Below are 12,020 nucleotides of genomic sequence, written 5' to 3'. Positions count from 1 at the left end.
ATATATATATATATATATATTATACACACAATATAGGATTAGATGGTTGAACTTTCCACAGTAAGTAGCTGCTTCCTTCACCAGTGAAGAATTGGAGATATCTTTGTCTTTAGCAATTCAATGTTTAACAGCATTTTGTTTATACAACAGGTATTTTCCTCCCATACACATTGTGCACAACATCGATTGTTCTCTTGGAAATTCACTTATTTCTAAAGCTCAACATGCTAAATGGAATATCCAACTCTTTCTCAATAGACTCCTCCAAGAAGTAGAGATACCGTCATGAGACATCTATCTTAGACCAAAGCATGCTTCAGAGCCACCTCCCAGGATGTAAATGACAAATGGTAATTGATTTTAAAAGAAAAAATAGCTTAGACTAAAATTTATAAGGTTCAAGATAAGATACAAAGTCAGTTGGGGGGTCAGGGACATAGCTCAGAGGCACAGCACCTGCTTGGCAAGTGCAAGGTCCCGAGTTCGATTCCTGTTACAAAACAATTACAAGGTCAGCTGTAAGGGAGAAGGGAGGGGATAAGGGTGCTGAGGGGTAGGACTTCAAAAGAAGGGACAAGGACCCAGGCAAAATCACTGACCATCACTGTAGCTCTGGGAGAGGGTGGTCACGCACCAAAAAAAAAATCCTATGTAAAATAAAATTTACCTTTTAATTACTTATCGTTTTTAAATTTGATTTTAACTGATCTATGAAAGTAGTAAACGTAGTGTTAAGTATGTTCATGTCATTGTACGACAGACCCCCAGAAGTTTTTCAGCTTCCAAAAGCAAAACTGTGCCCACTGAACAATTCCCCTGTCTCCTTCCCACAGCCCCCGACAACCACCATGCATTCCACTGTCCATCTCTGGCTGTGGACAACCGTGGACACCATGTGGAATCATAGTGTGTGTGTCTTTTGGGGCACAGTGTTCTCAGGGTTCATCCAATCTGTAGTATATGTCAGACTTTCCTTTCTTTTTCAATATGAAAATATGAGAGAGAGAGAAAGAGACAGACAGACAGACCAACTGACTGCCAAAAATATTATGCGGACTTCAGGGGAGAAACAGGAAAGAAGCTTCACAGCCCCGTGCGCCAGTGGTGGCCCTGGTGGCCAGGGAAAACCAGAAAGGAGGCCACACCCCTCTCCTCCCGTGAGACAGCGGGTGCTCAGGCTGGAAGGGAAGAATCACACACACACACACACACACACACACACACACACACACACACCCCACCCACCCATAAGCAACTGGCTGATTCGGAGGAACACAGGCTGAGATAACAGCAGAGGGAAAGAAACAATCCAAGGCTTGTATTATCTGATTGACTTTGCAGGCCTAAAACCAGTACACTCTGAGCAACTATTGAAAGGATAATATGCAATATAATAATTATTGGGGATTTCCTACTGTTTTATCACTGTTTTCATTTTATTTTTCTATTTTATTCTTTTAAAATTATGCACACTTCAGGAAAAGAGAAATGGTACCCTGTTCTTTCAACAGATAGTGTTACACTCATATAGGGGACCCTGGAGGATGTCGTTTATCACAGAAAACCCACTGCCCTGCCAGCCCTTAGAGAAGAAACTGAAACTGTCTGGAACAGTCTTAATGACCTACGCAGCAGTTCTCTCTACCAATAAATATCTGGAAGCTAAAGGCCACCACTTTGAGCAATTCTTGGAATTACAGAAATCAAAGGAAACGTGTTAATCTCACAATGTCTCAATAAATTTAGTATTAAAATATTCATATGATTTTTTTCTTTTCTGGAAATGCATACACATTTTTGTTAAGTTCTACATTTCACATTTTATCTACCTAATTATTCCTCAGTGGACATCTGAGTTCTTCCCACCTTTTCTGAATAATGTTGCTGTGAACACAGTTTATAGAGATCTCTCTTGGAGCCTCTGGTCAGTTCTTTTGCATACACACTTAGAAGTGGGATTACTGGATCATATGGAAGTTTGCCTCTTTTTTTCTTAGAGGAGCTGGAGATTGAAGCCAGAGCCTCACTACTGAGAACACCCTCAGCCCTCTTAATTTTTTATTAGAAGCAGGGTCTCATCAAGTCCCCCAGACTGGGCTTGAATTTGAGATCCTAATGCCTCTGGTTGTCAGAATCCTAGGATTACAGCCAGGCACCAACACACCAGGTTGGCTTTTAATCCTTTGAAGACTTTAACCATGTTTACCATGAAGAAACTGGAGAAGTAATTAAACTCTGACATCACAAAGCAAAGGACCCACCAAGACTGTGACCCAAATCTTGGTCCTGTGCACAGTATATCTTCCTAATCTTCCTACCACGGTCCCAACCCAGCCTTGCTTCTAACAAAGCAAGATGAAATCTCCCCTACAATTAACTAATCACACAGAGAAAACACAAACAGCAACAATATTCAGGACTACATGCTGGGTACAGTAGTCCAAAAATGATCACCTTACCTGTAATGCTGAAGTTATGCATGGATTCCTTCGCCAGTCTTACTGGTTCCCACAGAGTGCTCTTGGGAGAGAAGCAAAATGTGTGAGCACATAATACATACTTACAGATACACATTATGCGAGTGCTTATGTCTAACCAGGAATTAAACTTCAGTCAGTACCTCAGCATTGTCTATGTAAAAAGTCACACTCTGACTTCCTAGGTTGAAATCGATCCAAAAGTGCTCTAAGTTTTCATTTGCTGGCTTTCTCATCTGGAAGAGAAGGTCAGTATGTATTATACACAGAAAAATCACATCAAAGGACAGATAAAAATTTTCATAAAGAACAGAACTTGTGTTTTTCCTTAAATAGCATTATTCTAACAACATAGGGCATCTCTATGACCTGACTTACCTGTGCAAGACAGGAGGAAAATCTTAACTTTACATGGCCAAGATATTTCCAGTAAAATCCTGCTAGGCATATTTTATAGATATTTAAATGAGTCAGACATTTGTTTTCTGGTAAGAATAAAAGAAAAGTTTTTGCTCTATGTTGAGAACTCCAGACTGCTTAAGGATGAAAGTTCTAGAAAAGGATATTTTGGGATTAAATGTAAAAGACAATTTGTCATCCAAGTTACCACCCATTACAATAGAGCCAAGACTTCCAGAGTTATAATTACTTTTATTTTTATTGTTATAAAGACACATTTTATAAAAGAAAAAGTCAAACAGTGTGATGTTTATAGAAATGTAAACATCTCCTCCTCTGCCTCACCTATGTTATAAATATGTTTCTTCCCACATCACCATTAACAGTGTCCTTTCCTCCACCCCTTGAAGTTTTCTAGATGAATATCAGAAGCATAGTTGAGGATCCTTTATCGAAAATGGTTGGTACCAGAAGTGTATCTGTATTGGGTTTTGGATTTTTTTTGATCTTGGAATACATACACACACACACACACACACACACACACACACACACACACATATATTCCTGAGCTATCTTGGAGATAAGACTTAAGTCTAGATACAAAATTCATTTGTTTCCTAGATACTTTTAGACATAATTTGAATGTGTTTCAGATTTTTGGACTAACAACACTCAATAAAATTTTTGTCCTACAACAATGGAGAAAGCATTAGATTTACTACTCTACAATCTGCTTTTCCAATAAACAGCCTTGCCTGGACAGCTTTTTCACCATTCATGCTTACTTTTTAATACCTACAGAGTTGAATGAAGGATCTTAACCATAAAGTGTGAGGGGTGGACACAAGGACCCTGATGAAACCTGCTGAGAATTGGGAAGTCCTAGAAAGAAGAACCAAGCAGAAAAACAGAGGAAAGTAAGGTGGAATTGAGACAGAAGGATTCGTCTACCAAAACCAGCTCTGGAGAGAAAGATCTGGTGTTGTAAAAGCTAACAAGGGGACTCCGAACTGCAAATGAAGAAATGGGTCAACAGTGGATGCCGTGAAGTCAGGTTCGGGAAAGCTCAGCCAAAGTCTGACACCTCCTTGGACTTTACCCTGAAACCAAGATGCTCTAGGTTGCAAATTTTTGGCATGAAGGGACTTCCTCATCTAGAAACCAAAGAAGAGAGTGAAAATAAGTTGTTTGACCTGGATTACAAGGCACAGGGTAAGATAAAGAGAGTATCTACTTGCACCCTAAGGCACCCTATGCTAAAGGTGCTTCATCTGTGGGGGCAGCCTGTACCGACACACACGCATTACACTATCCAAAGTGGGGAGAAAGGACAATGACCTCAAGTGTTGGGAAGAGAGAAATATCCAAAGCAGCATGAAATCACCCTTTTCCCTCAAAGGATGAGTAGCGTGACCCATGAATAAGGTAAAATGAGGCAGGAGTTCTATAACTGACCTCACGTATACAGTACAGACCCTCAAATTCCTCTTCCAAGAGTGAAGTTGAATCTTTACACTGGTAATGCATCCTAGTAATGGTATGATTGATTTGAGAGATGAGATCAGGAGAAGCCAGCATCCTTTCTTAAAGTCCCTTTTGTGTACAAAAACAGAAGCCTCACCTATATAAACTATATAAACCACAGTTTAAGCACATACCACCCCCAGACCCCCAAGAGAGACCAACATACCTCATGCCCAGCAGCAAAAGCAGCCACACATGGAAATGAATAGACCCTGCAAAACACATCACAATCACAAGTTAAAAAAAACATAATAAGAATTGAACCCAAATGTAAATCTACAGATGTTTTAAAACGAACACCGATAACCAGGGTGCACCATCAGGTCTCATATGGAGTACAGTAGGGGATTTCAAGCTTGAAATGGAAATGGTCACTGAGCCAATTTCAAAACTCCAACTGGCCACTATAAGCCAGGCTTACTGATGTTATATCTCAACCAAATTACAAGGTTCCTAAGGAAAGGAGTAAACTCAGCAAACACTGGCTCAGCAAGAATTTAATTCTCCATAAATCCATAGTGTGCATAGCCTCAGTGACCTTGTCTGTATGAAATTGCTCTTCATAAAGTCTACAGATTCTCCAAAGGATGCTGTATGATCAATAGCCCAAATCTCAAATAAATATGCTAATGACAGCTAGAGATCATTTGTGAACACACGCCAATGAGCAACCAGGCAGAGAGGGTCTGATCTTGCCAACTTTCCAGTCAGGGAACCACTTAGTCATGCTCAGTAAAAGACAGATCCTACATTCTTTCCTAAAATGAAGCAGATACTAAACATTCTTTTAAAATACTCAACATTTCTATAATATCCCTAGTCCATAAAATAATGGCCAGAGAGACATCCTACCTTCTTTGGTCACCAAGTCTGTCATTTAGGTGATTGAGAAACCTTCGACTGTCCTTTAAAAAAAAAAAAAAGGCAAAATTTTTATTTAAAAAAAAAAAGGAATCAAGGTGTCCTATGTAATACTACTTTAAAAAGCACATAGAGGCCAATGTTGACTTCTGTGTGCCCAGGATCCAGTAACATTATGGCACTTCATAAAGACTCATCATTTAATTTTAACAGCATCTTGTGCTACAAAGAAAAGGCTCTGGGCACATGTTTCTGGAAGAAACTATCTCCACCCCCAGCATTTGATTTTCATCTGAAGAATACTCATGTGCACAAAAGTTATATGCAGCCAGGCACGATGGCGCACAACTGTAATCACAGCACTTGGGAAGCTGAGGCAGGTGGATGGTTGTGAGTTCCAGGCCAGCCTGGGCTACAAAGTGAGTTCAAGATCAGCTTGAGCTGCATAGTGAGACCCTGTCTCAAAAAGACCACAAAGAAAGTTCCATGTATGAGTGTTTCAATGCGTTAGAAAAATAAGCCAGAAACACACACTTGATGACCTAGACTACACTACTGAACCAACCCAACAGGCCTCCATCACGCCTGCGCGGCACAAGCCAGCTACAGATCCGTAACATGCACCAACTGTGGCTTGACCTTGGTGGCGCTCCCACTGCCACGTTTCCTTCTCAGGAGTTCTCCATGCCACTCCTTCCTGGGTTCCCTCCCTTGGCACATGCACTAAGAACAAAATCCTCCGTTAGAGTTCTCCTAACCAACAGCCTTCAGGATGGTGAACTGGTTGCCAACAGCATTCTCGAAGCAGAGACACAGGTACACACATTTGTTCCTTTTTGCTTGTTTGCAAGGCTTGGCTGCTGCAGCCAAATGCTCCTCGCACTTTGTGCCCAAATTCTGCACTCAGCAGACAGCAGCAGTGTACGCTTTCTATCTAAAATCCATTCAGTCAACAAGTTGACAGCTCTGGGGGGAAATGATTTTGGAGACAAAATTTTTCACCAAAATTCCTTGTAGATGTGGGGAGAATGACTCAGAGGACAGTGGAAAGTAATATCTGAGTGCTCAAACATGCCAGGCTCTTTCAGTTTCTCTCACTGAACTGTCATAATTTGATTCCCATTTTTTAGAGAGGGGGACACTCAGGCCTCAAAAATCAACTGCTCTGCCCAAATGCGTGGAAGTCAGGGAGGTGGGACTCAACCCCACATCTGAGAGGGCCCTGAGGCTCACGCTCTTTCCATGAAGCGGACGTCGCTAAATGCTACACATGTGGCATTATCTCTGGCTGGGAGACACATAAGGGTTCAAAATTTAACAGCACTGGCACAGTTTTTATGTAAAGTCTTTGTCAACATAAGCATTATGATGAATGTTACCTTTTCCTCACTCTCATTTCAAGGACTCTTTAAAAGAAAATAATTTAGCTATTTGAGGATGGATACAGAGACACAAAGCCATGGCTATTTTTTCACGACCTCAGGACACAATGGTAGGAAGCGCACCGGCACCGGAGATAATGGAAGAATCACTCCTCTAAATTGCAGAGGATACTCTGCAGCCTCCAGAGCACACCATGAAGCTCTGAGGGCCTGCTGCTGCCACAGCTGCTCTCTGCAAGGTTCTAAAGCCCTTCTCCAGTTCTCTCTCCCTGCTCCAACATCCATCAACAATTGTTTCCCCCGCCCCATTTTTTGGAAGGATCCATCAAAGTCATAAATTTGGTCTCCAGTCTCAGTTATCTCTAAGAAATCCTGTCTGTCTATACTCTCCTCCCCAGTCTCCAAGTACTCCTCTCATGTTGCCTTAAAACTGTTTCCCTAATAGGAGAATCAGAAAGTCAGCTTAATCACATGTAAGGAGGTAAAAATATCCTCCCTGAAGCGCGACACACAGGAAAATACTGAGAAGCTGCTCCACACATACTGACTGAGCAGGACTCTCACCGTCTCAAATTCTCGATCCCTAATTTGTTTGAAGCCTTGGGCAAGGACATCGTCATCAAACCACTGGTGGACGAGGGTGCCCCGTGATGCTCTAGTTGTCATTCTACACAACGCCTCCGAAAGAGCAATCTGCTGGTCATAATCTAGACATTAAAAATACAGGTAATTCCAGGCACATGCAACACAAAGCGTGAGTTACAGACTAGCACTTGCTCTAAGAAATAGATCGGCTTTGTATCTTTATAAGTGGCAAGAGGTAATCTGAAGCAGCTACAATCATTTAAAATATTTTTAAGTATCGATAGAAGAAAAAAATTTAATTAAGAAGTCAACATATAACAATTTTTCAAAATACGTATTTCTGGGTTTCATATTTTACGTTTATTAAATAGTCATCAAATCAGACGTAAAGGCCTTAAAAATATTTCAACCACAAAAGTAAAATCCCAACATACTTTGTGCTGCTTCACAGCAGATAAACTAAACCTGCATGCATCAGTATGTTCAAATCTCAATTGATTTTAGGGGTTAAAAAGGGAGTTGTAAGTGGATAGACCCAACTTGATGACATTTATGAAGTGTGATCGAAAAATATGGTATTTAAACTCAAAAATTACAGTAAAAGACCCACATTGCCATCAGTCCTTTTCATAAAACTCCCTCTCATTTGAACTCACTTCCGGAAGCAGCTCTGCACTGTCATGGCTGCCTTGATTTCCAAATGGATTCAAAACACTTATTCATGATCATTTTGACCGTGAGGGACAACCACAAGTACTTCAGCCATATTTGGTAAATAAAGTAGATGAGAATACCCATTGTGTTTTTGACAGAAACTGCTGTAAATGTTTTGAACTCATTCAGGATTATCCAGCCACCAGCAACAGCACAACTAATTAGAGACCCTCACAAAAGAGGACTTTCACGCAGCTTGAGACCATGCTCATAAGTGAAATAAATCAAACTCAAATGTGTGAATACCGAATAGTTTTCCTAGTGTAAGAAATGATTCAAATATATAAAAGGATGTGGTAATCATGATTCCCCATTATGTGGCCTTGAAGCCTTATAAAGTTTTCACTCATTAATTGGAATGGCTTTATTCTGGCTGTTTGATATTATTGCCTGTGATGAAATGAACAGCTATTTTGAAGAAAATAAGATCATAATAGCTAGTGCTGATTTAATATCTTGTTTTGAAGTCCCACCAAACTGTTGCTCTTCTGTCTCCACTGGTTTTATCATGTTGTATCTCACTGAATTTATTATATATGATAGTATAAACAAAAATTTTTACAGGCAAAGAGATAATATAGAAACTATTGTTTGTTTTCTGTTAGCTGGTTTCTAAATACTCTGTAATACTTTCATACACTTGAATGGTTTCACACTGATATGTTTGATATGTTTGATGCTATAGTATATGAAGTTATATTCAAATATTTCAAGGAGAGAAACACTATGGTAACTACTATTAAAGTCGGGTTATTTGGTGGTGAAACACTAGGTTGCTGAAATTGCCATGCTTTGGCCTGTATTGTTATGTTGTTATGTCCTCTTTTACCTCAATCTCCTCCTTATTCATAAAAAATTTATTATTTTTTAATTAAGGGAAAAATCAAAAAAAAATTAGCAGGGTATATTATAGTAACTTTTTTGATTTCCTATTAACTTGATTTGAAGCCCTGTATTACTCCCACTATCTTGTTTTGACTGACTTTACTCTGTTCTGTTCTGTTTGATAGTATCAAGTTTGAGGGTATAGGCAACTACTTTAAAGGCACTAAGATTCACTATGATGCCCATTCTGGTTTGTCTATTATCTTCTTTTGAAGTCCTGTAATGTCTCCAATGTTATAGGTTTTATTGGTCTTGTTCTGTACTGTTTTGTTCAATTTTATTATACCTAATGATATAGGCAATTCTTTTTAAGGAAGCAAGAGGCATTATGGTAACCATTGTTGATAACCTTGTACTCTTTTTTTTTTTTTTTTTTGTCTTTTTCCTTTTCATCGGTACCAGGGATCGAACTGACGACTACCTGCTTGCAAGGCAGGTGCTTACGCCACTGAGCTAAATCCCCAGCCCCCCTTGTACTCTTTTTACATCATGTGCTATGTCTATCCTTTGTTTTGACTGACTGTTTTGTTTTGTCATTTTTTTTGGAAGAGAATAAAACCAAAAAGTAATAAGAACTATGGGAGTAATAAAACCCAAAATGTGTAAATTTGGTTGTAAAAAAGAGGGAAAAAAAGTGCTCTAAAGGATACAACTGCAAGTGTTTAGGTGTGTTAAGATAGATGACCATATTACTGAGTTTTTGCTGAATCATTGAACACAACTGTTTGCAGTCTCACTATTTGAATGTCCACTTTGTATGCTTTAATCCTGTAACTTGAACAACTATTTCTAAGATGACAATATGTAATCTATTAACTAGTAATTTCTTACAATTTTTTTGTAATTCTGTATTACTTGTACCCTTATACTGTTTTGGTTTTTTTTTCCTTTTAAATAAAAATTTTTTTAAAAAAGAGGACTTTCAGAAGTGCTTTAGAAAGTGGCACGATGGATGGGATAAAAGTGTTCAAAGCAAGGAGAAGTGTGCTGAGGGGTGTTAATGGCAATGTGTATTAAAAATAATTTCTTAAAGTTTAAATACTGTATTTTAGCATACACATCATATCCTTAAAATCTATAAAACAATCATATTTTTAAAATATGATTGGGAATGAAAAACACATATCAAAAGGAGGACAACAGAATTGGAGGCCTTCATTTGCAAGTGATTTAAAAGTATTTCATTTTCAGAAAATATGGAAAAATTCTAAAATTTGACACAGTTGCCTGGCAAGTAAGTGAGCATCCAGTAGTCATAATAATTTTCAGCACATTAAAAAGATAAAATCTTAATTCTTACATCTTTCACTCAGCCATAATTCATTCCCCATAGTTCCAAGATGCTTTTAACACCCAGTACCAATATTTAATATTCTAAGTATTTAAACTCCAAATTCTTCTTACCACCCACAGTCAAGATTGTCCTTGCAAAGTCTTTCCTGAAACATTAAGACAAGTTACATTTTACTGAAATGAACATCAAAAGGTAAAACTTTATTAAACTGGCATTAAATTTTAAAACTAAAATATGCACTTTGAAATTATTACATATTCAGCATCAAAATGTCCATAATACATTTTATGGAAAAATATCTTTGTGTTCATATATCAATGATCTACTATATTCGTAATTTCTTAAATACAATGTGTACTAGCTAGAGCAAGTATACATTCTCAGATTCTATTCACCCTTCTGTAAAGCAAGTTTACTAGAATGATGTAGGAAGATTCATGAAATGGTACAATTCTGGAGTTTTGTAACCATCAACCTATGAACCTATTTACATACTTTGACATCTGACAGAAATGAGACCAGTTTGATGTGACGTTTAAACCTGATCAATTTTGTATAATGGGATTAAGTATTATGCAATTATACATTTATTTTATATTTCTACTAAACGCTAACAGATAGGATGTCAATCTTTTTATTAATGCCTGAAAATCTCCCATTTTAAAGAATCCAACCCTTGAAACAGTACCATGGAGAGTTTTGCTTGTCTTTGTGATTGTTAGATTTTTGACTTGAGGTCCAGAACATTCTAGACTTTTCTAGAAACAAGGTAACATGACCACAGGATTAGTGAGAAAATATTAGGTCAGCTACTCTCCAAATCTGAATATTCCAGTAAAGGTAATGATTTCACTAACATATTCGATACTTTAATTCAATGGAACAACTACATCCTGCAATGACAAATGGGGAAGGAGAATGTAGGAGAGATGAGTTCCATGCTCGCCAAGCATTTTTTAGGCTTTGTCCTGTGGTAAACGCCCTGGTTGTGCCTGCAGGCCACACAGTGATGGCTAGTGCAGTTACCTGTTTAGCTTCAATTGTCAAAATAGGGCATTGGTCTTGCTCTTTCCTTAAATTTTACAACCTTCCCACCAAATGTCATGCCCCTCAAAACTATGAAACTTCAATTGAGCCTAGCCAAATCCCTCCCAAAAAATCCATCACTTGAAAAGCAATACAAAGCCCTATTCTAGCTAGGAATTGGCAACCTTAAAGCATTTATGTTCTACTCACTTTAACATGGATTTCCTGATTTGACCTTGACAGTAATTCTGTCAAATAGTTATACAGTTCATTCCATTTTATAGATGAGCAAACCAGCGTACGCTGAGATTAAAGCTGTGCTCACATCTTACTGTTAGTGGCAAAAACAGGACTTGAAACCAAGCAGCCTGGCTCGAGGGTCTGTGTTCCTGACATTACTCCAATACACCACTAATATGGAAAAAAAATGTCCCCTAAGGCATTTTGTCTCACAAATGTAATACAAAAGCAAAATCCAAACCAAAAAAACCTACCCTGAACTACTGAAAAAGAAGAGTCTGGCAAAGTCTACCTTTTGTCCCAAGTCCTTGTTCACCACCTTGCTCAGTGCCCCAAGCACCTACAGAAGAGAGCTCCAAGTATTTAGGTCTAAGAAGGACAGCAGAGTCCAATTCTGAGAGATTCTGTCTTTACAGCATCCCTTAATCAAGTGCCAGATTACTTACATAAGGTTGCTCATGCCTTCTGCCAAAGGGAGTCTCCTCTTCTCTGTCCGAGGTATCCCTTGCAAAATGCTGTTTAAAGTCCTCAGAGCCTTGGGGGAATTGGAGCAGGCATTCACAGGGAAGAAACAAAACAGAGACCTAAGCACCACTTTCCCTGAGGGTTCCGAGCAACTGTGACCCACTG

General features: G+C 38.7%; 1 protein-coding gene across 1 annotated transcript in view; it reads right to left on the bottom strand.

Annotated features, from left to right (window-relative positions):
* The window catches only part of Sycp2l (synaptonemal complex protein 2 like), a 71,994-nt gene that overhangs the window by 48,576 nt on the left and 11,398 nt on the right, over window positions 1-12,020 (bottom strand). The window contains exons 7-13 of the mRNA XM_063259712.1: window positions 11,837-11,925; window positions 10,235-10,269; window positions 7,211-7,353; window positions 5,256-5,308; window positions 4,570-4,615; window positions 2,621-2,713; window positions 2,460-2,520 (exon numbers count right to left, since the gene is read on the bottom strand). Coding sequence (XP_063115782.1) covers window positions 2,460-2,520; window positions 2,621-2,713; window positions 4,570-4,615; window positions 5,256-5,308; window positions 7,211-7,353; window positions 10,235-10,269; window positions 11,837-11,925 — 520 coding nt within the window. The remainder of the gene's footprint in view (window positions 1-2,459; window positions 2,521-2,620; window positions 2,714-4,569; window positions 4,616-5,255; window positions 5,309-7,210; window positions 7,354-10,234; window positions 10,270-11,836; window positions 11,926-12,020) is intronic.

The sequence above is a fragment of the Cavia porcellus genome, unplaced genomic scaffold, assembly GCF_034190915.1.
Source record: "Cavia porcellus strain 051 isolate PalLab524CR breed Dunkin Hartley unplaced genomic scaffold, mCavPor4.1 scaffold_13, whole genome shotgun sequence".
Classification (NCBI taxonomy): Eukaryota; Metazoa; Chordata; class Mammalia; order Rodentia; family Caviidae; genus Cavia; species Cavia porcellus.
The sequence above is the reverse complement of the archived record's forward strand: the minus strand, read 5'-3'. Positions and strand labels throughout refer to the sequence as shown.